The sequence below is a fragment of the Parambassis ranga genome, chromosome 16, assembly GCF_900634625.1.
Source record: "Parambassis ranga chromosome 16, fParRan2.1, whole genome shotgun sequence".
Taxonomy (NCBI): domain Eukaryota; kingdom Metazoa; phylum Chordata; class Actinopteri; family Ambassidae; genus Parambassis; species Parambassis ranga.
The window spans coordinates 14509157-14535734 of NC_041036.1; the positions used below are offsets into that span (position 1 = coordinate 14509157).

A 26578-nucleotide genomic window follows, 5' to 3' on the forward strand; every position below is an offset into this window, starting at 1 on the left:
GTTTCTTAAAAGTATTTATTGAAATTTTACAATCCTGTTATAACCCCACTTTATGACATCTCCCATGCAGAACTGTGATGAGAAACTGTAAATACGTCTTGAAATTCACATTTTACTTAACTGACCTTCCCTTTCTGAAAACCTTAAAAGCCCAAAAAATAGAATCTATAAAGGGCAAAATCTCGCTGAACTTCGCTGCATTTTGCATTTTCTTCCATATCCTCACCCTGTTTTTTTTCCCCTTCCCACAAAAAAGCCTGAAAACTAATCACACACCACAACTGCAGTACAGATCTGAAAGGTTAATGGTTGCTTAAACAGAAAAAATATCAGTTTTATACTTCCAATTAAATGGCCAAAAAAAGGAGGGATCTGTCCCACGGCAGATTCAGAGTAAATTTTCTTGTTCTTCAGGGTAACATATGAACAACCACGGCAGACAGGACATTTCCTACTCGACCCACAAGTTCAACCTACCACCAGGTTTTCTGTGTTTAAACTCTACATGTAAACAGTTCACTGTATAGGATTTTCACTTAAATACCAGGTGGTACATTGAACACAGTGGAGTGCAGGAGTAAGTAACATCAAGAATTAAACTGTACCTAAAGGAGGGAGATCAAACCAAACATTATCTTTGTATCCATAAGTTAACTGCGAAGTGACTTGGTACATTCACTACGTTCAGCGTGGCCTTTTTCCAGAGAGTATGATGACAATTCCTCAACAGTTTCAAACATCAAGTAGATAAATGTCTCAAACCCTATGTCTTAAGATTTATTTTACAAGTTTATTAATTTGTCACAAACATGAAGGCGCCACAATAATGCAATTTCTTTGACAGGTTAACTTAAAAACATTTTATTTGTAAAGAGAGGGAGTCAGAGACCAGTTCAATTGCATAGCAATTTAATCCATGTCCAATAAGGACTCTTTCCCTGTCACAGGGAGAGGCCCTGTGGTCACTCTCAATCAGCGTTTTAATCGACCAAGACAATATCAATAAAACTATTGATAACTGTTCACTATCTTCAATAGTGACCATCTTCAACAGGCATTGTAGGATCTTAAAAGAAGCCACTCCTACACACCATGACTAAATGTCCACTGTACGTCCCCATTCTATACCACCAAATTATAGTAAATACAAGATGGGCAGTTTACTTAACAATCAAATCCAAGGTTTGTTTTGTGTCAAGTCAAAGGCTTCCAGGCTCATGTTGGGTAGGTGATACAGAGAATCATGTCGAAACGGAAAAAGAAAACAAAACATGAGAAACATGCATGGGGTAGGCTTTCCTAATGCCACATACTGAGTGTGCACACAGACAGGCACAAATGCAGATCTCCAACGAGAACCCTCCCAGCTCGAGCAGCGCAATGCATCTGATCAGACCCATGGGGTATTTTTGTCAAAGGCAAAGCACTACAAGAGGAGCAAGGGCTTCACATTGAGATTTAGCCTATACAGACACCAGTCTCCACTTCAGGAGAGGGTTTCTACTACACATCACAATCTCTATCCACAGTTTGGAGTTCAGTCTCGGAATGTCAACAGCAGCACGTTTTGTCTTTCTCTGTCTTTTTGTGTCCCTCTGCCCGTCACTGCAAGTCTCGGTCTTCGAGGTACCTGTATTCAAAGGTGAACCCCTCCTTCTTCCTCTGGCCCCATTTCTCATAGTCAAAGTAAATGTAAGTGCCCTGGACAAACAGCAGAGTGGAAAGAACAATTAATAACCCTGGAACCACACATCGAATAGAGGTTTCAGTGTGTCTGCAAATGAGGTGTGTTGGAGATGCACCTGTTCAAACTCATCGGTGATAGTCTTGGGCTCCTCGTGCCTCTGGAACCACATCATGTATTTGGTGTGAAACCTCCAGGACTGTTTCTTCAGAGCCTTGGCAGACAAATACTGAGCCTTGGTGCCCTGAAAGAGAGTCAGAGACACAATGTATCTCACAGAGGACAGATAAGCAACCAGAATGTGCTGTTAAGTTGAGAGAATGCAATGTTTCTCCTAGGTTTACAGCTCTGGGGGGGGGGGGGGCAAAACGGTGAGCAAAATAACACAAGCTCTTTATCCACTCTGTGTGCACATGTGTCTGTGCAACCATGTAGATAGAAACAACATGCCGCTGTGTAAATGATAAATAACATAAGGCTGTTTAGTTTGTTTAAGAAAAAACAAGGTATAGGCGTGTTCTATAGGAAAGGTAGCATGTAATATAATGGTAGGGGAAACACTGGAACGCATGATTACCTCTAGGTAGTAGAAGATGAAGAACAGAGTTTCTGTGGACAGTCTCTGGTAGAACTCTATGGAGTCAGAGTGGTGTGGTGGTATCTGGTGGTGGAAGGGCAAGGTGGGACACGGATTCCTCATAAGGTATTGCCTTTAAAACAGAAACAAACAATTATAAATCCATAACAGTTTAGAGGAGCTCATTTGAACTGTGTTCACATTAAAGTTGTTGAACCAGTGTGACTTGCATTAGGTGTTAGGGCATACAGTGATTACCTAACTTGCCCACTGGCCACTCCATGGCTTTTTTTAAAGCCATAAACCAATGTTGTCTTGTTAATTCATACACATTTTCAAGACGAAATTCACAGTTAGAAGCAGATACAAATCCTCCTACAGCTCCTCCTACTTGCTGTGAGACTTAACACAGAACAATGCGTGCATTATGTAGTACACCACAATATTTAAAGGTATTCTTACCAGGTCCTACAATGTAATCAGAGTTTATGAAAATAAGTGTCATAAAACAAGTGTGACACAAACTGTGAGCCACTAACCTGATCCTCTCAGAGTCAGATGGGTGTGGCATGTGTGTCCATGCAGACTCTTGCATTGCCTGCTGGTAGAGTTGGTCTTTGGGGAGGGGAGTTGGGCCCAGAGGACAGACCCCAAGTGAAGGCGGGATGCTGACCTCTGACACAGAGGGCTGAGGGGCTGCCGGTGTGCCGGGTGCTGCAGAGGAACTGGAAAAGATATCTACAGGACAAAATAAAGGACCATGTCAGTTACATGACACACTAACATCAACTCACTTGATCACTTATTTAGTTAAACTACTCACAAAAACACTTAATTGATATGAAATTGAGTAATGAAAGCAGCTGTAATGCTGACATAGCAGGTATTTAGGGTACTGTCCTGACCTCTGTCTGTCAGATGCAGGTTTTGAATCTCTCCATCCAGGCCTGAAACCAGCGCTGCTCTCTCAGCCATCGCCTTCAGAGAACTGAGAGGCTCAGGAGCCTGATGATGGCAGGAGGAGTGAATGCACAGTGTCAATAAAGTGAAATTGGACAGTAAATCAAGAGGAAAATGGGCACAGCAAAGTTGCAGCAGGAAATAATAACAGCAATTTAATAAAAATCAACTACTGTTAAAACTGACATATATCTACACTGTTGTACTGTTTCCTTCTCATCACCATGTGCTCCAAAGTGAAACCCTGATCTCGGCCAGAATAATATTTCTTAGCAAACTGCTCATGGATTTTATATAAATATGGATTTATATGTATGTAATCAACACATGTCTTCTACTCTTGCAGTAACGAGTGTGAGACCTTTTTTTTATTAAATCCAAAAATACCTTGGCATATCATGCTTTCTATCTTAATGCGCTGTTATGTAAGTGTAAGCTTCTCTCTTTGGCCCAGAGAAGACGTTTGTGGGCACCCAGGTATTTTTAATAATTCTATCTACAGCAGGGCACATAAACACTCTGGTAGACTGCCTTAAAAACTTCCAATTGCCATTAAAGATACAACTTCAAAAACACCTCCGTTGCCTGGTTAATTGATACAGCTTAGCCTCAGCTGGAAACCATTTAAAGCAAAGACAGTCTACGGTGATACTAGAACAGCTTTATATCCACACTGGACTGCAGCGATTGGCAGACCTGAACAGAAAATGGGAAGAGAAACCTTGCTGGCCTGGCTCACCTTGAGGCCCTCAGAGGCTTGTGTATAGGAGTGGGGCCCGTTGAGAAGACTACCTCCACCTGGTGTGCTGTCTGAGAATGAGGGGGACGGAGAGCTGGGAGGCAGGGTGATGGAGCTGATTAGACTGGGACCATTGTCCATCCTGTGCCAGACAGAATGGGATCAAAGTTAAGAACTGGTATTAGAAGAACAAGAAGAACCTTTTAATGTCGTAAAGTACTTACGGCTGACTGGCTGAGGAACTGAGAGACGAGGGCTGGCTGCTTTGTGACTGGCTCGGTGTGCTTAGAGCTGATTCTGTGGAGTTTTCTGCCACTACAGCACTGTAGCCTGAGGGCAAGTGAGGGAGACGTTAGAAGAAGAAAAGTCTATACACAAACCCCACAAGACAAAAAGAAGTCAACCTACTACTTGTGCTTCCATTTTGCTTCAGTCCGCTTGGTGGTCTTGCAGGAGCAGCATTTACTCCTACTCCTCCAACCACACCGACATTTCCGCCATTGCCTCCCATCATGCCAACTACTCCAGGTGTAGAGCTGACAGAACTTGGGGGCACCTGCGAGCTACCAGGTGCAACACTTGGCCCAGGAACCAGACCAAGAATACTCGAACTTAGAGAGCTGTGGGCTGGGCTGGAACCTAGCAAACCAAGTCCTGTCCCCGCTCCATTGGTGGTGACTCCACTGGAGCCAGAGGTGGGGATGGAAGTGCTGCTCTCCACTGAAATGCTTGACTGAGTAGTGCTGCTTAAACCCAAGCCTCCTGATGCTGCTGCCTGAGCATAAGGGGCAGGTGTGGATCCCGATATGAGCCCTGCCATTGTGTTTAAAGGAGAGGGGTGCCCACCCAGCCCTAAACCTGGCATTTGGTTGGCACTACTGGTCCCCGTCATGCCACTTTTGTTTAATCCAAGCCCTAGCCCAAGTCCCAAACTGGATACCGTGGTAGGCCCTGGTGTGGGCTGAGACTGAGAGTTGGAAGCTGATGAACTGGATGTGCTGGGAGTGGGGAGAGAGGGGGCAGTGGAGGCAGGTAGGAGAGGGTTGCTGGGCGGGCTAGGGGTGTTGTTAGAAGGGGCAGAGGACTTTGTCTGAGGTGGCTGCTGCTGTTGTGACTGGTTCGATGGCTGAGGTTGTTGCTGTTGTTGTGCAGGTTGATGCTGATGTTGCTGCACCGCACTGCTGAAGCTTCCTATAAGACTGCTGCTTGTAGGAACCACAGGAATGCCTCCGACAACACTTGCCATGGACACGAGGGAGGAGGATGAAGAGGACCCAGAAGTGGTGGAGGAAGAGAAGGAAGATAGCAAGGATGGGGTACCGTTCTTCACAGGTGACTGAAATGAAAGACATCAGATAAAAACTGTTCAGAGACGAGCTACATAAGTATAAAGCATATGAGCAACCAGATTTACTGTGAGCTTCTAAATCAGAAGTCTCCAACCATGGTCCCACAAGAAAAACATTCAGTGCCTGAGAGGCCAAAAAACCTTTCAGCCACCACCACTCTCCAGGACCAAGGGTGAAGAGTGCTGCACTTCATCTACTAACACAGCACAGATGAGAGCCTCTCACCTGACTAACTTCACTGTCTGTCGACCGTCCCCTTTTCTTATCGTCCTCTGAGTTCTCCTATAGGAGGAGATACCTTGATATGACAATCCACTTTTGATATGTTGATTCAACATACTAGCCAGTGGATTATATAACACAATGTTGCTTGTACAAGGGATATGTGCAAAGTTGTGTCAGAATGTGCTGTTAGTACCCAGCATCCCTTTAAACCCCTGAACAAAGTGCAAATATGATACAATGATAAGAACTTACAGCAGTGCATGTGGCCGGGGATGGAGGGATGGGTGATGAGGAGGTGGTGGAAGTGGGAGTGCTGCTTGAGTGAAGATACATCTCATCTTCTACATTACCCTGACCTGACGGAGAAGTTGCAACTAATGCTGCAGCTAGAAGATAAGCACAGAACAGAGATTAAGAGACTTTATTATTTGGCAATCTAAATGAATTAAGGCTTCTTAAACCATTACAGTGCATCACTTACGGATGTCTTCCAGATCTAAGTCATCATAGAGGAACTCATTCTCCTCAAAGTCTGGGTCTTGGGAGGAATCGATGTAATATTCAACATCGTCCTTGATCTTTTGGATTGCATCCACTGGCACAGAGTCATTATCAAGCATTCGTAAAATTGTCTCCAACATACGAATGTGAAATCGATGTCTCTCGATCAATCGCTTAAGCTCGTCGATACGATCTTGCTTCTACATATCAGATGGAAAACAAGGGTATGGGTTACAGTAGTTAACCAGTTTAGCAGCCTATAATGTAAACACTCAAACATCCAGCAAGGTGGCTTACCTCTTTATCACCTTTCTTCTTTCTCGTTTGAACTGAAAGAGACTCCACCTCACTTTCAAATTGATCAACCTGCATATTTAGAGTGTCTATCGTATTCTGCAGATGAAGAAGTCAGAAAAATGGGTGTAAATGCATTTCGTCTAAGTGCAATCACGTCACCTTTCTAGTTTTTACCATTTCTTGAGCAATTTTGTTTTCGCTCTAGAATTGTGCCAAAAAAAAATGTAGAAATGGCTCTACAGAAAAAAATCAGCAAAGAATGCATTACTGTTAGCCACTGTCCCGTTTCCTCCTTTTCCCTCTGAGCAGGATCCACTTTCTGAGCGAGACCTAAGCCCTCTTTAGAGTAGGCTTTTGTTTTCGTTTCACGTTCCACCACTTTAAACCGCTCCATTTGCTAAGAAAAAAAAAACAAACATTAATTAAAACACTTCCTCAACATCTTGTTTACTTTAGAGATTTGATGTGAAGATGTCATTAAGGCACATAACAACAAAATATTAAGAGGGAAAAAAATTATACCGTCTCTATAAGTTTCCGGTTCTCAACTAGCTGCCTTTTGTCTTTGATCTCGTTTGAGGCCACCCATGTTTTTATCTGGTCTCTCAATCGCTGAAAGAGCATAGATAATAAAGATGTTAAAACACACTGCCCATTTTAAATATGCACATATTTTACCAAATGCATAGACAAAAGAAAAGTATACGCTAACTCGTTTTACCTGGAGTTTTTTAATCTCTTTCTTGAGGTCAGCCTCATATTTTTCCTTCTGGTTTGCATTGGCTGCATTGTGGAGCTAAAATAACAGACAAACATTATGTTTTACAACTTATGATATAAAGTTATAACAAAAACAGAATGCAAAGACCTTTTACCTTCTGCCAGATATCTTCAAACTGTTCTACACCTTCAGCTACTTTTTTCAAACATCTATCGATTTCACCTGCAGAGTTAAAAATGTGCCATAACATCACTGATCACAAAATTGTGTAATAACAACCATTTAAAGATTACAGTAGTAAAGTTAGAAGAAATCGGTCTGGTGCTCAGCACGATGCCAGCATGGGCAACATGACTGACTACAGTTTCACCAACACCAACTTACCTTGAAGTTTTCTCTTATCAGCCATGGCTCCGACTACGACAATGTCCACATTCCGTCTGTCACAAAGTTAGCTGTGTACAGAGGACAAATGTTTATCAATAGTCTGTAAAAGCCACCAAACAGAGGAAGCAGTGCATCGGTTTCCAAAGACTGAAACTGACGTAAACTGCATCTAGCTGGCCAGTTCACATTAGTAGCACAAAACAACACAGCTTCAAAATGCTTTCAACCAAAACTTTTGCATTACCGATTGTCTAACGTTATATTATCGTGAATATAACATCGCCATGCTAGTCTTACCAATATGACTGACACGGTTGTCAGCTAAAATTAGCCAGTTAGCAAGCTAATGTTAATACTACCAGATACTTAGCTCGTTCACCTCGCTCGGTTACTAACCGGCCCGTTTCAAAACAACTACCAGCAAGCACGTTGATGGATGGATTTTATATTCATGCATCGTTCTTTCTGGGTCCAGCATAGCTTGTATATGGTGGTTTTGCATTGTGAATGGTACAATATAACAGAAACCGTTCTAATCGTAAACCTGCTAACTAATATAGCTAACTGGCTAGCAGATGCATAAAATGCTAGCTGGCAGCTTAGCTAGCCAAATTTAGGAAAAAGGGAAACTGGGTCAACACGACTACACCGATTTATACTTGTGTGCGACATTTACCTAGGATATGGGCTTTCGTTTGTCTTTTTTCAAATACAGCCAAAACTAATTCCAGAAAGTCTTCTTTACTTCCAAATTGTGTTTTCTTTTCGACAAGCTCGCTCACTGTAATGTAGCTGAAGATGGACGGTAGCTAAAAATCCCACCTCCGTATTTAAGACCCGCCCTAAATCCGATCTTTGAAATCTGATTGGACAAAATTCACGCCTGTCACCGAGGAACATCCGTTGGAATAGTGGCCATCCATTGGCCTAGAATTATGGTGACTTATGATTGACACAAAACCAAAACTGCATCTTCCTTCCTATGACTGCTCTGTATTGTTTCTTCTCACAGTGCAATTCTGCCTAAAACAGAACCCGGTTTCTGTTTCTGCGAGGTTTGGAACAGAAGACATGCAAAAAGTTTTACATAAGATGTTGTAGGAATGTTCATATTGTGGATTTAGAGAAAAAGAAAATACAAAAATTAAAGTAGCTGCTTACTAAGACAAAATTATGAAGTCATTCAATATATCAATCCACTATCAATAAATTTTCACCACAGTTTCTGATTTTGCACATGTTTGGTCATATCTGTGTATTCAATACAAAATACCAAAACACAAAATACTATACAAAAGAAATGTTTCAGAATATATCATTTTACCAAACATGAATTCCATCTCTACAAATAGTGCAATGTCTAGTTGAAGAAAGGCAACATAATCTGTTCAACAGTTAGAGACTAAGCATCATCATCATCATCGTAATCATCATGATTTCTGTGGCAGTGAAGTGATCAGTGAGACAGGGAGGTGGGGCTGGGCATTTCTCCAAACGGTGTTTCTGACAGCGCTGACATGTCCGCTTCATTCTGGGGAAGAGAAGCAGAAATCAGGTTTCTATAACCGGTTATTTTACACACCATGCTTAGTGGAGGATCCCAGTCAGTGCCACTGACTACAGGAGCCTTTACCTACCTGCTGGTCTTTATCCTTTTCTTGCCGTGGCATGCGGTGCCTCTTCCTCTTCTGTCCAGCTGGATGATGCAAAGCAGCAGACACAGAGGATCCAGACACACCGTTCAGTCTGTCTTCTTCCACTCCAGCAACAGGATCTAAATTAGCTCCTGATTCATCCTGCCAAGCAACATTTTTACTTTCACTGGCATGTAAGGCGATTGACTATACTTTTATATTCTGGCACATCGAACAAATCAAAACTTTGCTTCAAAGCACTCAAGGCACTTGGAAGAAGATATTTTCAAATCAGGCAAAGCAACCCACTGGCCTTTGGATGCTCAAAAGTCTGTGGTGCGTTCTCCAACTGCTGTTTTTTTCATATTATACATCATCCAGTTAAAAGGAGTGCAACATTGTGCACACCTCCACTGTAGTAGTCAGGTCATAAATGCTAACATACATACAGTTTCATTAAAGATTAAATGTTGCAGTTCAAACATGGTTCTTCCTTTTAAAGCAAACATTTAGTGTGCTCTTCCCCTTGTCTACCCATCTTTCCATTTCTTACCTCGAGCAGTATAGTGAGCTGTGCATTTCTGTAATCATCTCCATGAGCATCTAAAGTCTTCATGAGAAACCTGTGAGGATGTACAGACAGATGACGATGGAGTGGGAAACCTCTCACAGGACACATGGCTTGTAATGGAAATATTTACCTTCTTTCTTTCTTCAAGCGTCGTGTAATTCTTTGTACCTGGTGAAGGCGACCCAGGATCTTTTGGTTTACCTGAAAAAAACACACATTTGACATACTGTTACATTGTAAAGTTAGTTAAGCAGCAACTGACACTAATATAACCTTTAGTTGCAATTATTTGATACAGACAGGAAGTTTGTGTAAATTCACACACACCTGTTCAATCTCTTTACATCTCCTGCTCAGAACCAGATATTTTCTTTTATCCAGGGCTCTCCTCTCTTCATCTTCTTGTGCAGTGCTGTCAAGCAGCTCATTGCCTCCTGGTCCCAGCTCCACCTGGAGAAAAAAATGTCAAATAAGTGTCAACAGTGCAAACAACATCAATCAAACCTAACAATACCAATATTGTGTGGAACATTTGAACAGATTTGAACAGTCACAATTGCAAAATAAGGTTTTGTCATGATTTGATACGAGCAGGTTTGGAAAGTATTTTGCATATCCTGTTAAAAACTCTTCTCTTGCCAGCTAATAGTATTGGCACTGAAATATGAATACAAAGACTGCAATATACTGTATATTCTCTCTGATTATTTTGCTAACATAAAGATGGTTAACGTTACCTCTCCTGGCCCCAGCTCCACACCTCCAGGCTCCAGCTCTGCCTCCAGGATGTGTCCTCCAAACAGAGGGGGTAGAGCCAGGCCGGAGAAGTCCTCCATCATCTGGAGGAAAAGGGATTCTGTATGAACAGATATTAACTAAGTCATTTAAATGACGCAGTTGATGCAGTGCTATGAGTCATTGTCCATGTACAACAGTAGCTATTTTACGTGTTTTCATTTTTAAATTGACTTGATTAAGTTAGAACAATATTTTAATGTTGCATTAAATTAAATAACACTTTAATTCCGCGTTACTTACTTTTCTGAGATGAGTGTAAAAACACTGTTGTGTGCTCAGTAGCTGCGACCTGAGGTTTCAAAGCTTCCTCTGCAAACAGTTTTCGCCCTGCACCACAGACCGAATATAATTCTAATGTTTACTAAGTTCGTTTAATGAAAGTCGTTTTTAAGATAAGAAGAGACCAAAATCAAACGAAACCCGACACGGAAGCTCTGCTCCATACTGTTGTTTATGCTGTATGTGCGATGGGCGCAGGAGTTTTACGTCAGTTAGTTGTTACTTCATTTCCCATGAGCACCCGCGTATTTGAGACTACACCGGACAATATGGCGGGTACGTGTGTATTTTGTCATCTTTTTGAGCTCTAATCAGGGCAGTCCGTTTCACTAAGACCTCTATGCAGCATGAATACATCTTTATAATTGTCATCGTTACGTTAACTCGTTGTTAGAATTACCTACACAACACGATGGCTTTACGAAACAAAACGAAAAATGTGACCTTGCGTCTGTTGCTAATGTCAGCTAACCGCACGTAGCTTCCACTTGTGAATTTTCACCTGACTGTGGTTGTTTTCCTGCAGGAATCGGAGCCTTTCTGAGGAATGCGTGGAATAAGGAGCCTGTTATCACGGTGTCATGTGGGATTGGACTGCTAGGTAAGTAACCACGTACCTCAGAAATGTGAATGCCAGCGAGAAGAGGGGCAGACATTCGTCCACTGCGGTTAAAGTTGTCATATTGACTTAAGGTTCATAGCACACATACAGCCCACTAACAAGTGTGCTCCTATAGATGTGATGCTAATGGCAACAATAGAAGCAAAAATCACCTGAGAAGTTTATGGTCAGAAGTGGTTTTTTGAAACCCGGTGTATGTATATTCATATTCAGTATACCTTTGTATTTTCTCAGGTGTCATTATTCCCTTCATCAGCCCCTACACAAAGTATACAGCGATGCTGAATGCAGCTGTGCCATACAACTACCCAGGTAAACACAGGAATGGAGTGTTATTGTCATGAATGCTCACATATGTGGACAGCACTGCGGCAGCATCTGTACAATCAAGCAATAAAGTTTGTCTTTTTTGCAGTTCCTGTGCGTGATGATGGAAGCATGCCTGATGTTCCTGCACATCCATGTGAACCTAAGGGAAACAACTTGGAATGGCTTAAAAACCTATAACTTCCTAGTCAACGCCTGTTCTGTTCCCATTGCTCATATCTGTCTGCACAGCTGTCAATGTCTCACAATTAAAGTTCTATTTAATTCTACTTTTGTGCCATATGGTTTGGTCAGGATGTATTCAACACATTTAGACAGCACGTTGTAACCTAACAATACAGAACAGCCTAAAGAGCCTGGCTTAACAAACTCACAGTAATGATGTGCCTAATTAGCCTCCTCGGCTATAGCCTATAATAGAATAGAAATACTTTATTCATCCCAAGCTGGGAAATGTTGCTGTTGCTATTGCAGCAGCAATATACAGGCACTTGGCATACTAAACATAAACTGAAATGTTGTACACGTGTTTGAATCCAAAAGTCTCAAAAAGCGTTCATATCAATCATGTTTTTTATTTCTCAACGTTTTAATATTCAGTATTACATGCAGAGGGTGCTGTTCATCAACTTAATATTCTATGCTCACCAGAATTTTGTCTTTTTGTCACAGAAACATGAGACAAGTAATGAAACCTTCTAAGCATATTTCACTTTAGTAGAACAGTTTAGAGCCTAACCCAAGTCAAATTCACAAAGCGTAGAATAGCAAAATACTATATTTTGCACAATAATATTTAATTATGTTTAAAACCACGGCTTCTTTCCTTGTGAATTTTATAATCATAATTTAAAACATTTCAAATGGGATTAATGGGATTACCTGACCAAACTCAGTACCAGTTCCATTCTACTTTGAATTTCGTGGGCCTTAACTACAGGATGACTGTATATCTCGATGCTGTGTTGGCAGTAAAGTGTTAAATATAGAGCGTGACAGCAAGCAGCTTTACACTATTCGTGTTTTTTTTAATTTCCACAGTCAAAATGTTCTACTGAAGTGAAATATTTTTTAAAAAGTCACATAAATCATACAATTACACATATTTTCAGCTCTATTTACACACATATATCAGGTCTATCATTTAGCTGCTACATTTAGTAATGATGAAATACTAGACGAATACCAGTATGTGCTGTTAGAAACAACGCTTTACAACTTTTATAGATGTTCTCTTTGAATCACAGCAACTCAAGGCTGTTGTGTGAAGACGACATTTCACCTTCACTTTGGTGGTGAAAGCGTACAGAGCTACAGATCCCTACTTTGGATGTCTCTAGTTTACCATTAACACCTGCACAGACATTGATCAACTTCCATTATACTTTTCTCATCACTTTCATTGATACATTTCCCTTGTAAAACCTCACCCTGACATCAGTCTTGGCTTTCACATCCCCTTAAAGATTCTGCTCAGTCTGATTGGTAAACAACTACTGCAATCAACTAGATGTAGAATAGCTTTAGATTTTGGGACTGAAAAGAAATCAAGATGACATTAAATCCAAAGACTAAGCACACAAATTTCTTATTCATAAGACTTTAAACCCTCAACAACATGCTTAACATACACATTCTTTAATACCATTATCCCAATATTTAACTATTAACAGTCTCAGCCTGCTAGGAGTTTTTGTTGGAGTTGGAGTTGCTCTGATTTCACCCTCTGATTCTGCTAAGTGTCATTGATCAAAGCTGAATCATAAAAATAAAAGTAGAATGCAGGTAAAGTGATGCAATACTCTATAAATACAAATACCAACATGTAACATAACAGCAGCAGAATAATGGTGTTAACTAGCATAAACATACAAGATATATCTTTTAGAGACCTGTGCATTCAAACAACACTACCAATGTCTAGCAACTACAATTCAATTGGTGCAAAAATAACTGTGTGACCTATTCTCATTTAAACAATGATGTCATAAAAGTAAAAACACACTTTTTATACAGTTTAAAGTTCTCCTTCACTGAGACAAAAACACCAAAGTGGCAGCTTTTCTGAAAATATAATACTAGAGAAGGAGCCTGTCCTCTTCCCATATCACTGCATTACAGTCAAATTGCACTTCCTGCTAATAGGATCCAGTCCCTAAATCAGCTGAACAAAGAAATGTTTCTGAAAATGGCACCAAAAAAAACATGTTATACTGCATCAAAAGAAATAAGAGGCATCCTTCATAGGATAAATTTAAAAAGGTTAGTGTTGGATGGAGAAAAGGTATGATGATCTTCAACACTAAACTAATAATGCCAACAGTTTTATTTCTGTTTTATAAAGTTAGCCTAGGTTTTATATAAATTCACTCCTGATCTCTAAAGTCAAAATCAGACAGACCAATCTTTTAAAAAAAGGTCTGTTCCCGCACAAAAAACACAAAGTTTATTTGATTAGACTGAAAAAAAACATTCAAAGTAAAATACTAAATACTAAAAGAGAAATGCTTTTCAGGGCTCCACCTGAGGTTTGATGGACTGACGAAGCACAGAGGACAGGATGGCTGCAGTAGTGGGAATAAAGGCCTCACTCTATGATGGGAGCTGAGCGGTCATTGGTGACAGTTTTTCTGAGGCGGACATGAGCAAATGGATTAGGCCTGAAAGAAGGAAACAATAAATAAACTGAAAACATAATAAATTCAACTTTAGTAAAACTGAAATAAAACACTAAAGATCAAACGTCAAACTCCAGATCTGAACTGACATATAAAACTGGTGGAGTGTCCCTTTAAACAGAACAGAACAGAGTCACTAGAAACCTACCTGGTCGGTGAAGGCGGAGGAGAGGCCAGTTCTGAGGTGATCTGTAACGCAGAAGTGAGGAGGAGCATCGTTACAGTATCTATTTCACTAACAGTGCATGTTCGCTCTGACCTTTAACCTCCTCCCACAGGTTTCATGTTTCTGACCTTGTTGCTGTCGGCCATGCTGTACGGGCGCGGACGGAAGGTGCTGACCCTCTGGGGAGGAAGAGAGCGCTCCTCCTCTGAATCAGGGGTGAGGGCCGGGAGGCCTTGAGACCCCAGCTTGTCAAGCTGTCCGGTACTGGTACTGTTAGCTTTAGATAAGAAGAGAGAGCTGCAGGGGAAGGTCGCAGAGAGAGAGGAAGGAATAAACGGGAAGAAAAGATAAAAGAAGCATGTTGTTTTTGTGTGAATTCATCAACAACGCTGTTGCTGTTGGAAAGAGTAGTGGAAACACTCAAGGGTCGGATTCTGCAGTGCCCAGTGTTTCTGTGATTTTGGCATGAAAGATGTTTGGACTTACTCAGAAGACAGATAGAAAAATAAAGCAGCAATGTTAGATTAAACATCAAAATGAAAACAAATATGTGAACCATCACTTTCTGCTTTTTAAAGAGATTGGCGATAAACAGAGTTTTAAAAGAATAATTCTTTGTTCACTAACCTCTCGAGGTGATCGATCTTGCTGTGTTGTGGCTGAGTGTAAGAGAAAGGAAACCAGCCTTTCCTGTAAAAGAAGATTTCACTACATGTTATCTGAAGCCCTGTAATATTGTGCATTATAATGATGCAATTGTTACAAGGAGCCTTAAAGACCAGCAGCCAATTTCATTATTTTCAAATATACTCTACATTGAATGATCGATCATACCGTCCAGTCCGCTCATTCTGACCGTAGTGCCACCCGTCTCTGGGCTCAGAGATGAGCAGGGTAATGTCGTCTCCAGGCATGAAGTGCAGTAAGCAAGCCCCGCCCCCTCCACCTCCACCTCCACCGCCTCTGTCTGTAGTGCCAGGTGTGTGAGCAAACATGGCTTCCACACGTGTTGGTCCAGATAAAGGCAGCATCCTGGGCAGACTGGAGCCTATGTTGATGAGTAAAAGAGGAAAAATCAGGATAAGGACATCCACCCAATCAAAAGATGGCTGCATCATTTCTTACCCTGAAAGCCACCCAGCCTCATCTCACTGACAGGTCTCCTTGGCAGTGGAAGTGTGGCAGTAGCACACATGTCTGCAGACTTCTGCAGCCAGGGGTTGTGTGATGGAGACAGAGTGTTGCTTCCTCCTGGTCCTACCTGCTGGTGCAGCAGCTGCACTGGAGTCATGGCTCTGGACAGAGGAGCACTGTGGGGCAGCGGAGGACTGCGAGGTGCACCATGGGGGATGGGGAGGGTCATGCCCTGCAAGGAGCTGCTAACAGGGGAGATTTGGCTATGTGACATCACCGTGGAGGGGATGAGGCTCGGGGAGAGGCTGGATGTGTTGGTGGCCAGGGGGAGAGGGCTCTGCTGGGTTGAGCTGCTGGACGTAGTGGGTGTGGATGCTGCAGGACTGGGGCTGCCACTAGCACTGCTATCAGGAAGCGGGCTGGCTGACGCGCTGAGAGGTGTGCTGGTGTGCTGAGGAGATGCTCCCCGTGATGAACCTCCGGCAGCTCCTCCTGTGGACGACGCAGAGCGGAATGTCTGAGGGGAGCCCTGAGTGGGGCAGGTGTCACTCTGGGAGGAGGGGAGCGAGCGCTGCTGCTGGGAGCGACTGGAGTCTCCATTTAACAGAGGAGGGACTTCCTGCACCGAGAGCCTCTGGAAAAATGAAAACAATATTACTACCAGAGTCGCTCTGTATGTACCAAGGTGTGATCTTTATGTTTTTGGCCCATGTTTCAATGAAAAATAAAATTCACATTTCAAGACAGCCATTCATACAACCCCTTCTGTTTAGTCAACACCTACAGTGATCCTGCTCCTTATCTTGGGGAAGTAGTGGCAGTCTGTGGGTGCCAGACCAGATAAATAGGACCTTTTTAGATGACTGCATGAGGGGGCTGATAATGTCCATGCTCCCACTGATGTGCAATTTTGAGTTACTTCACACTAGTTTTGTGAATTGAGTTTGTTAGTGGTTGGCATTAAAATAAATGAAACAAATAATTACTACTGATTATTTAACACTATGTAAAACGTCTTCTTGAACCTTCTTGATGGGCAGGATTTTGGATGATATGCAAAAATGATAGACCACAAGTTAAACTGACCTGTTCTGGCTGAGCAGAGCCAAGCTTGGTATGACGGAGGACCTCAGCTATCCCAGCGGCGCCCGAGCTTTGAGGTGCAGTGTGACGCAGCAAGTTCAGAGCGCGCTCCGGGAGCTTCGTTGGCTGAGAACATGACTGCTGCCAAGAGGACAGTTTCTGCGACAGAAGTTCTCTTACCTAAACACAAAAAATAGAACCACGGCCACACTGTTAAACAACGATACATGTCGTGTTCCACCACTGAAGCTGCTCCCTCACCTCCATCATGTTAATATGCAGTTTGGCTGCTCTAAAATCATAGTCCCTGTTCTATAATTAACAGAAATGAAATACTACTACTACTACTACTGAAATACTAATACTAATTCCACTTAAGTACTTGTAGATATTAATTTTAAATAATATTCTTGTTACTAGGTATCAAGAGGGAGAAAATAGTGCATTTAATGTGGACACTTTTCAATTTTGGATTATCACACAATCTGTAATCTGAAGAGTCTATGCAGTTTATTACAGTATTCAGATCATTATCATCACAACGTGTCACAAAGAATGACCTCTGTCAGGTTGTGTTCACACATGGCAGAAAACACACGTTCAGACACCGAAACACTGCGCTTAGATCACCTTGGAGTGGTAGTTGATGAGAAGTTTAGTGACACAGCACTGTCTGTCCACCAGGAAGCAGTATCGCCTCCTCTCCTCTGTCAGCGCAGACCTGTAGCCTGTGGCCACCAGGGCATCCAGCTCGCCTTGGCGCCGACTCATCAGCTCCACAAACTGAAGGAAAAGTTAGAACTTTCAGAGCAAAACTCAAATACAGACCTGCTTTTACAATCACTAGCAGTTACTCTCGGATAACCTTTACTGTACAATGTAAGGAGAGAGGAACCTGTGACGTCACATCCTGCCTGTTGCCCAATGATAACAAAGCTTAAATCAACGCAATGGCAACCTTTGCCTCTGATGTATTTCTACCCTTTGATATACCATTCTTCTAGTTTCCCAATCCTCTCATATCAATCATATTTCCTCCAGCAGAAGGACTTTGCACTAAGTTACTTGTTTCTAGAAAAATCAGCTGAAGCAGATTTCTCTGTAATCTCATTCACACTGACCCATTTGTCACACAAGCACTCGCACAACTCTGCCCTTTAATCTGCTGTAATGCCCAGTGAGATGTTTTGGATTCATGTATTTGTAGGATTTCCCAAATGAAAGAGGTCACTGTCTCACTGACTCACTTGTTTACAGCTTTTGAATCACATGTACGTGGTTTGGCAAAGGGTTAAAAACTAAACTTGGGTTACCTGCATCTCTCTGTCACCATATTTGTTCGGGTGGCGGCTGCCCTGGCTCTTCCTGCGCAGTTTTTTCAGCTGCGACTGGCACCGCTCAATTGACTCAGATTTAGACCTTCGCTCACTTTGATACTTCTTTAGGGTGGCCTGAAAGTAGAGCAGATAAAACTTAAAATGGAAGGCACACTCATTCTACTAGATGTATATAGTCTTACCAATCATTATTAGTTACATTGTACAGAACTATCATTGATTTGTATCATTCCCCTTATTGAAAAGTGTGCATTCTACAAATAAATGTAACATTTCTATGCATTGTTTGTCAAAACATGGTAAATTCTGCAGTCTTTTTCTCTGCCCCATCATTCTTTTATGTCTGTTTCTTCACTTTTATCAGTAAAAGGCAAAAAACTTGTGTGACATTTGTTCACTCACTGTGAGGTATTTGATGTCCAGCTCCAGCTTCTGCTCTAACTGGGCGAGGAGTTCAGAATGAAACAGCTTTAGCTGTTAAGGAATAAATGCAAAAAAAATTAAAATTCATTCAAAGCCAAATTGAGTCTGGTGACCAGAATGAGCTTAATGCTGTTATAATGCCACCACTCATACACTGACCCTTTGGTTGATTCAGGCGCACATTTCAGAATCAAATATTGATTTTTCTCTTCAAACGTTTCATATGGATTCATTTAAATCTAATAATCCAAGACCTCAGCAAAAAATCCTTATCCTCTGCTGACCCCTCAAATTGACCTGATGTCACTGCTGGCCAACTAAATATATATGATATTTGATATTTCAAAATGTTTAGTAAGAATATAACATGTATGGTGCTTCACATGTTTAGTATTCATCCAAAAAATCAAAATGAAATGAAGACCAGTGAATGAATGTGCCGACTCTCACCACATCTTCCAGCTGCACCTGAATCTGTCTGTGGACCTCAGCCATCTGGAACAGTGTGTCTCCTGTGGGGAGCAGCGAAGACATCAGCATCACTTCATTGAGATTCAAAACAGTTTGTTGTTGTTTTATTCGGATGCTAACATGTGCAGATGTTTGCATAAAGTGTTAAATGCATGCCTGATAATGTCGGCTTCATATCAATATTGATAACTTGCACTGAACACAGATAACAACACAGTGAAACTGGCAGATTCTGCTTTGACACAGTTTCTGATTCACAGAGCGGTGGTCAGCTGTGAGTCCCTCCCTCGGTCACACAGCCATGTAGTATGTGGTGGCTGGCATCTCGCCCTCCGACACTCCTGCCTGCCTCCCCCGCTGTTTTCAGCATTACAATGAGATCATGTGGTGTTGTTAATCTCCCAACAATGGCCCTTCTCTCTCCATTTCCCTCTGTTCTCGGCCCCTCTCTACATTTCCTCATCCCCTCTTGTCTTCATCTCCTCACTCACCAACACATGCAGACTTACAGACTATTTTCCACCTCTCTCCAGCTGTCACACTGACTCTATAAACTTCATTAGGTCTAAAGGCAATTCATGCTTCCTTACTCCACGATCTGGCTGTTTTCTACCGGACGCCCACTCACCCAGCTCTTTGGAGCCTTGGCTGTCGCTCGCCAGTTCTCCCAGTTTCACCAGAGCATCAAAGTAACCCTTGGCAGCCACAGTCACTCCTGATGAAGACAGTACAATTATTTAACCATGCAATGAGGAAACCTAAAATGTGAGTTGACCAGTGTGTGACTGACCTGTCAGGGCTTTCTCGTAGTGTTTCCCCATGGCCACGAAGTTCTTCAGACTGGGGTTGAACTGCTCCAGAATCCCCTGTTGGCAACGATAAACATGAATGTAAACCCATACATGTTTCATAATACACTGACGGCCTTGTAACTGAACTTTGAGTTGTACCTTGTAGACGTTTTCTGTCATCTTGTTGACCTCTTCGGTTCGAGACATTTTTCTTCTGTCACGTTATCTAATGTCAGGTCGTCTGCTTGTGTGGTCTCTCCCTCTTCACGTCTCTAAGCTTTACAGTGGACACCAATCCCCTAAAAAAAGAAAATGCCGCAGTTGTCAATCATTTTTAAAACTTTTTTAAAACACCTTCAGAGGAAAGCCCTCATAAACTGTATTTATGTATTTAATCGATCAGTCAGCCAATTATGTGATTTTGATGATCAGATATGCTGTCAGCGTACAGAGAACAACTTACAAACTGCAACACCTGAACACATCAAGGGTTACATTTCTAGCAAGGACAGTAACAACAAGCGAGGCTGAGGATGAAAATAATTCTGTCATCAATGCATTGTCCACTATTCTGCATACATATGTACACAATGTAGATATTTATCCTCCTTTATTTATCCTTAACACAAATGGTTAACTGCCAGTCATATGTTGGTGTGGTTGTGTCTCTGCTGGGATTTGTGCCCTCTGCTTTCTGTCCTCAACATCACTCTGCTCTTTGTAGTTGCTGCTTGGTTAGGTTAAGGATCACTTCTTTGAGAGTATTGCAATAAATGGAGTCATGACACACTCTTCTGGATGGCTATATATATGGATATATATGATCCTGAGCATCCTGAGCATCTTTTCCTGATTTGTGATCTGGTAAAGCCAACCATCACAACAAGTGCGGATCCATGGATCCAGTCGGTGTCTGCATTATCACAACCCAAATATTTCCCCAAGATCCGTGTGCCAGATGGGTTATACAATTTCAAATAAGAACAATGGGCTCCTCTAGTCTGAGTCACAGGTGTCAGAGTGCTGAACAAACACACGACAACTGTGTTTCCTCGGCAGAGAGGACGATCAAGAGAGGGAGACTGCTTCGGAAGGGGTCAAGGGATTTCCAGTCTGGATTTGATGGCAAAAGACTTGCTCAGTTTTCCCTGGGCAGCCCTCCTTTGTTATCACAGCGAGATTACAGAGAAGGGTTGACCCAGATCAACTAATGGTATATGACACAAAAAGAAAACATTTCCAGACTCTTGCTCATTAAGGCCAGCCTGGTGCGGTCTGTAATTTGTCAGGAGAAAATAGGAGGGAAGCTTTAACTTTTTCATTTAGGATTATTAGAATGTGCACACTCTGCTGAAGTCAGGTTTCAAAGAAATAAAGTGTTGTTTGTTTCCTGGTGAGCAGGAAAAGTCTGCAGGTGGTCGGGGAACTGATACAGAAGGTGCATTCATGTGGTTTAGCCTGTTTAAATTTCCTAAAATGTGTGCTGACAATTTATAAACCACATTTACTTCAATCACAGTAGGCTTGTTTGAGTCTGTTTACAAGTTAAAATAACTGATTTCATCCTCTGAGGTATGAGGACTCACTGCTTCTGTCAGTTTTAAAAGCAAATTTAAAGCAATTTAAAAATGATGCTTTTGGTTATGAGAGGCATTTTCTGACATTTTGCACTAATGTTACTACAGAAGTTCCTACAACAGACTTATTAACAGGATACACACAAGTTTGTGTAGAGCTCTGGAAGTATCTCATCCTGTTTTTGTTCCCATATTTACATTCACACATGCACTCTTTTTGCATTTTTGTAAACATCAATTGACAATCATTTGTAAATATAATAATAAACACGTCTCATTTTAACCAGCTACCTCAAGAGGGGATGAGGAAGACCTGAGTCTTGTAAATCCCTACAGCACATGTAAACTAAAATTAAAGAGAATTTGATCTTTAAAGAAGAGGTTCACATACATGTACAGTGAAAGTGCTCCCTACCATCCACAGCACAGCACAGTGCAGTTCAGCAGCTACCTGTTGATCCTAAAGACTGCATCTGTGAGACTGTAACAAATAATTCAGCTACTTTAAAAAGAAATAAGTTACATACCTTTCCTGGTCTCATTGTGGGATACGATAAAGGCTTCCTGTGCGTCTTTGAGTGTTTAATGAACAGTATAACACCCCCTCTTTTCTTCCTATTAGGCTACTTTCCCTCTCTGTTAGTTAGTGGGGGGTTGTTTCATCCAGCAGAGCACTAAATCTCAACTCCCCTCCACCCCTTTTTCACATGGCCCTCTTTTTTTGCTGTCCCTCTCTCTCCCTCACTCTCTCTCTCTCTCTCTCTCTCTCTCTCTCACACACACACACATTCGTCCTCTCCTCTCTGCCCCCCTTTACTCCCGGGAATCGGGGTCAGATATTCGGTGCCGTTCTGTACCTTTCCTCATTACTGAGCCGATTACCAACATGCCTTCACGCCCGCAAAACCAGACAGAAATACACCACCACCTCCACCTCCACTAGTACAAGCAGCTCCCTGCCGTTGGAACCCACAGTCAGCCTCCCATTCTGTGTCAGCCTCTCTCTGTCTCCCTCTCTCACTTGGGCAGAATAACAATGAGCTAACGGGACCTTGTCTGAATAGCAGCAGGAGGAGAATAATGACTTGAACTTTTTAAGCCAAAGACAGAGCTGAGCACAAGCAGGCCTATCACTGGCCTACATACACCCGGCCCATCACACATTCCTGCTCCCCATTCTCAGAGGGAGGACGGAGGAGGAGGCCCTGCATGGACACAGCGAGGCCTTTCATTTACTGCAATAAACTAAGCAAGAGATTTAAGGCTAATGTGAGAGATGAAAAAAGATTCAAGTGGAGGGAAAGGTCCCCTAGAAGTTAAGGGTTTAGCTTACCTATACATTAATCAACTATACTTCATGTGAACATTTGCAGGGACTGAATTTTAGAAATATTGAGGCCATGCTAGGATTCTGTTATTTGTTTTAGTTACACTATCTTTAAATTCAACTCTCTCTGGGAAACAGAGGAACAGGAAATCTAAATAAAACTTTTTCTAATGTATTGTTTTGTTTGTCTAGCTCTGACCCAAGCAAATGGCAGTTAAATGTTACTGTACTCTGAACTTTCAAACACATGAAACAATTAAAAACAGTTGGCAAAATGACGAAAATAATTAAAAATAAATTATTGAGTAAAATATACAATTAAGTGGAAAGGTAATAAAAAGTCAATGAAAACTCAATAATTTTAAAACGTAAAATAAATTTTACGTTTTATGAATTAATAAAATCCTTCCTTTAGGAGGAATGTGATAGTTGGTGATTGTATGACTTACAGCTGCATTACGAGGTTTCGTCCGCTAGAGGGCAGAAGCGCTTCAAAGCACAGTGACTGACTGTGGCGTCGCTGTCACTGAGCCGAACCAAACTGCTAATATGCAAACATAAAAAAGAAGCGTGTTTACACACCCGGTAGATAAACAGCAAACGTTATTTGAACTCCATTATCTTCTTAAAAAAAACAGTGTTAGCTTCACGTTACTAGCATTTTGCTAACTGTGTTTACCTTGCTGTTGGTTTCAAATAACTTATCACATTTGTATGTCCTTACTTCGCAAATGTAATTATTACATTTGCCCAAATAAACGTATGATGCATGTAACACTAAGTATTTGTTTAGAAATGTGAAGAAGATCACCTGTTTGTAGGTTTGCTGTTTGATGGGAGCAGTCCTCTGTTGCAGGTTTCCCCCGGTAGGTGGCGGTGGTGTGACATCACGTCCTGCATCACTTCCCCTGACAAGAGATAGAATCAATAGCAGTGAGCTCCAACAAGTGCAGCTGTTACAGTTATACTGCACTATGGGAGTGATAAAAAGACTACAGCAGAGGTAGGAAGGCCAGAAATGTCAACACATGTATACATTATACATAGAGTTTATCTATTAAGGGTAAAGCCACGGCTATTCATGAGGTGTGTTCACTCACCTGATCTTACTTCATCACTGCAGACCTTCATAACACAAGCAAAACTGAAACTTTCATCACTTTCATCAGAGCTGAATCAAAGTGCCATCAGTCAGAAGCTGTCTCTCAGCTTCTAAAGAAGTAAGGTGCCATCTCTTACTCCATCCTCACTGTGTCCTCTGTGCTGTCAGTCAAAGCAGAGACGTGTGCTCTGCGAGGTTTTGGGTCAGTAGGTTGAATGTCGGCGCCTCTGTGGTGTTGCATCCTTAGACTTGAGCTGTAAAGCTGTTTATGCTCGCTCACTTCCTCTAAGTCAAACACGTGCCACCAGTGACCTATTAAACAATGAGTATTCACTTCTATCACCTCTGCTATCTGATCACATCTTTATTTAACACTCTGAAAAGCAGATATGTGTCTGAGACTAATCTTGCACACAGGGGTTAAAAATGTTTTACACAGTAACACACACAGTACATTGTTATTGACAGGGCAATATTTCAAAAAGATATGGCAACAGCTGTATGATGATGTGTCCCTGTACCCTGTGAGCAACTATTTGCTGACAATATTCACATCCTGTTAAGACACTTCCAAGAACCTCAGGTCTGTTAATTGAGATGTACATGACAAGGTAGACGACTTTACCCCCTCACCTTGTTCACCTCAGGATAATCCTGTGGCGGGTGTCAAAAGACAGGTTTGCTTTTTTCTTTTTTTAAACTTTATTCTCAACTGACAGCACTGCTTCTTAAATATGTGGCTTCCATTTTATCCTTATAACTGACACCAGTTCTAAAGTTCTGGAGAGAAAATGATGTTTTCAGATACTTTGCCTAGTTTGTTTGAAAGTAGTTTTTTTTCCACCACTAACTTTTTATTCCTGTTTATTGAGATGTTAGCAGCCATGCCTGGTATATGCCACATAATGTTGATGTAAGTATAAGTAGCAGGCGTGTGTGTGTATTTTCTTTGATCTTGAAGCAGCCATCTGCTGTCCTGCCGCTGCCTCTCTGGCTGCCAGGTAGACAAGGATTAATCAGGCCAATTACTCCCGTGCTGAAATCTAGGTGACCTGTGTTACGTGTGCAGGATGAGGTGAGACCAACATTTCTGTTTGATAGGAGGTCAAATTAACATAAAAAAATAATATGATGATGAGCAGTGGATTTTATGAATCATTGTTCTCTGAGAATTAGGACAAAGGTAAAGATAGTGAAGAGGTGAAGAGGCCAACAAGTGTGACAGGAAAAGAGGTGTGGCCTTCTGAGGAAAAAAACCATGGTGGAAGAAGAGGAGGAGAGAAAAGGGAGGCAGAGACAATGAAGGAGGGATAGAAAGAGTTGATCGCTCCTGGTGTAAATCTCTCAATCTGATCAGCGTGTGAGGAGCTGGACTGACGCACAGCGTGGAGGCACAAGCTCTAAAGGTAAGAACTCCACTGTTCATTTAACTTTAATGCAGGATCCCCACTGCCACAGTGGTACACATAGTGGTGCATGTGTCCATTTATTATTGTGCAAGAGCAGTGTGTGTTCAGTTATGTTCATGAAGTGTGCTGCTGTATGTACTGTAGAGATGCAAAAAATATGAATATAAAAACAAATCTATAAAGAAAACTTTACATATATTGCATTTATTTTATGGTTTCATATAATTATGTTTGTGTTACATTTGAATGACTATACAATAGAAATTCAAAATATTGAAGCATAAAATGCTTGAAATGCATGAAAACTACAGCTCAGGAGTGGTGAATTAAAAAAAAAGTTTTTGGAAATATGTTCACTTTTAATGATGTGGCTTAAGGAAGGGACTGCAGGGATCAGGCCATGATCAGACTGAAAATGAACCCATTCACTGCTTAGTGGCATAATTCAAAGACATTTAGTATTTTTATCCTAATAATTAATGCTTAATCTTAACAAAGTGTACGTTGTTACATAAATTACTTCTTATTTCTCTGTTAAACTGCCCTTTGTTTTGTCAAAGTGTCTTAAACTCCCCATAAGGATAATAGGGTTGCCTGTGATCCTGTAACATGCTGCATTGATGTTAGTTTTCAGTGTCTGAAGGGACGTTGTTTACAAATGCTGAGCGCTGGGTTTTGAATTAGACTTATAAGTGCACTTGTCAGACTAATCTCACTACTTAAATATCCACCTTGACCATATGTTGTTTGGATGCTGCTCAGCTTCACTGTTCACCCTGGATTACCACACACACACACACACACACACACACACACACACTGGTGAAAAAAGGAACTTTCAGCAGACTAATGGCACTTTGAATGTGGGAGGTTGAGTCGGTGGCCAGCTGCACAGGTCAGCTATTCAAAAAATGAAACAAAACTTTGCATCAAGCAGTGTTTTTGACCTGAGATGGACCAGTTGGAACTGGTCAGATAGCACCTGCTATAAGAAACTAGCATCTAGTGCTTTCCCACTGCTGTGGTATGTCACTGTTTCGTTAGCATGATGAATATGTTGGCCTCTACATTGGACTAGGAACAATAGATGCTAGCCAGTGACACTTTTGGCTACATTTCTTTTCATATAAAGAAAATGTTAATATATGTAACATTTATTATTATTATTATTATTTATTAGGCTCCCTCCTTCCTCTAGTTTCAGTAAGGAGCTCCAGGCAGCGGTGCACCTCCTTGCTCCTTGTGTGACATCACCTTCCTCGTGGCAGCGGGAAGAGTGCTGCCATGGTAACAGCTGTGGCACAGCAACTGGCTCATCACTCCCTGCTGAGGACAGTGATGGTGATGAGGAGGAGGAAGAGGAAGAGGATAAATAAGAGACTAACTGCATTCAGAATTTTGCCTCAAAG

The 26578-nt window shown here is 41.6% G+C and overlaps 4 protein-coding genes across 7 annotated transcripts; 1 reads left to right on the plus strand and 3 right to left on the minus strand.

Moving 5' to 3' along the window:
* Positions 1-845: 845 nt before the first annotated feature.
* Positions 846-8251, minus strand: cnot3a (CCR4-NOT transcription complex, subunit 3a). Of its 2 annotated transcripts, XM_028425415.1 has the most exons (18): positions 8117-8251; positions 7438-7508; positions 7208-7275; positions 7054-7128; positions 6855-6944; positions 6601-6729; positions 6333-6428; positions 6016-6235; positions 5787-5920; positions 5535-5591; positions 4369-5296; positions 4185-4290; positions 3961-4102; positions 3167-3266; positions 2801-2999; positions 2262-2394; positions 1803-1928; positions 846-1701 (listed from the first exon to the last, which is right to left on the minus strand). In XM_028425415.1, exons 2-18 carry the CDS (start codon positions 7460-7462, stop codon positions 1603-1605), a joined length of 2727 nt encoding a protein of 908 aa, XP_028281216.1. In that variant the 5' UTR covers positions 7463-7508; positions 8117-8251; the 3' UTR covers positions 846-1602. The 2 variants fall into 2 exon arrangements, with proteins under 2 accessions (XP_028281216.1, XP_028281217.1); XM_028425416.1 differs by lacking the exon at positions 5535-5591.
* A 492-nt stretch (positions 8252-8743) lies between these two features.
* tfpt (TCF3 (E2A) fusion partner) lies at positions 8744-10909 on the minus strand. 2 transcript variants are annotated; one of them, XM_028425991.1, is made up of 7 exons: positions 10684-10909; positions 10383-10484; positions 9973-10095; positions 9776-9846; positions 9628-9697; positions 9078-9236; positions 8744-8971 (listed from the first exon to the last, which is right to left on the minus strand). In XM_028425991.1, the coding sequence occupies exons 2-7, from the start codon at positions 10482-10484 to the stop codon at positions 8897-8899; spliced, it is 600 nt and encodes a 199-aa protein (XP_028281792.1). In that variant the 5' UTR covers positions 10684-10909; the 3' UTR covers positions 8744-8896. The 2 variants fall into 2 exon arrangements, with proteins under 2 accessions (XP_028281792.1, XP_028281791.1); XM_028425990.1 differs by having other exon boundaries at positions 10383-10501.
* Positions 10910-10952: 43 nt separating this feature from the next.
* On the plus strand, positions 10953-11940 carry ndufa3 (NADH:ubiquinone oxidoreductase subunit A3). The gene is made up of 4 exons (XM_028425354.1): positions 10953-10998; positions 11249-11323; positions 11579-11656; positions 11760-11940. The coding sequence occupies exons 1-4, from the start codon at positions 10956-10958 to the stop codon at positions 11849-11851; spliced, it is 288 nt and encodes a 95-aa protein (XP_028281155.1). The 5' UTR covers positions 10953-10955; the 3' UTR covers positions 11852-11940.
* A 2005-nt stretch (positions 11941-13945) lies between these two features.
* Positions 13946-22324, minus strand: LOC114448430 (brain-specific angiogenesis inhibitor 1-associated protein 2). Of its 2 annotated transcripts, none has more exons than XM_028425353.1 (15): positions 22189-22324; positions 19914-20053; positions 19754-19829; positions 19592-19678; positions 18943-19004; positions 18472-18543; positions 18046-18183; positions 17363-17515; positions 16736-16912; positions 15641-16283; positions 15350-15563; positions 15143-15205; positions 14644-14812; positions 14498-14538; positions 13946-14331 (listed from the first exon to the last, which is right to left on the minus strand). In XM_028425353.1, the coding sequence occupies exons 2-15, from the start codon at positions 19959-19961 to the stop codon at positions 14259-14261; spliced, it is 2016 nt and encodes a 671-aa protein (XP_028281154.1). In that variant the 5' UTR covers positions 19962-20053; positions 22189-22324; the 3' UTR covers positions 13946-14258. The 2 variants fall into 2 exon arrangements, with proteins under 2 accessions (XP_028281154.1, XP_028281153.1); XM_028425352.1 differs by lacking the exon at positions 22189-22324 and adding an exon at positions 21859-21988.
* Between the last annotated feature and the right edge of the window lie 4254 nt (positions 22325-26578).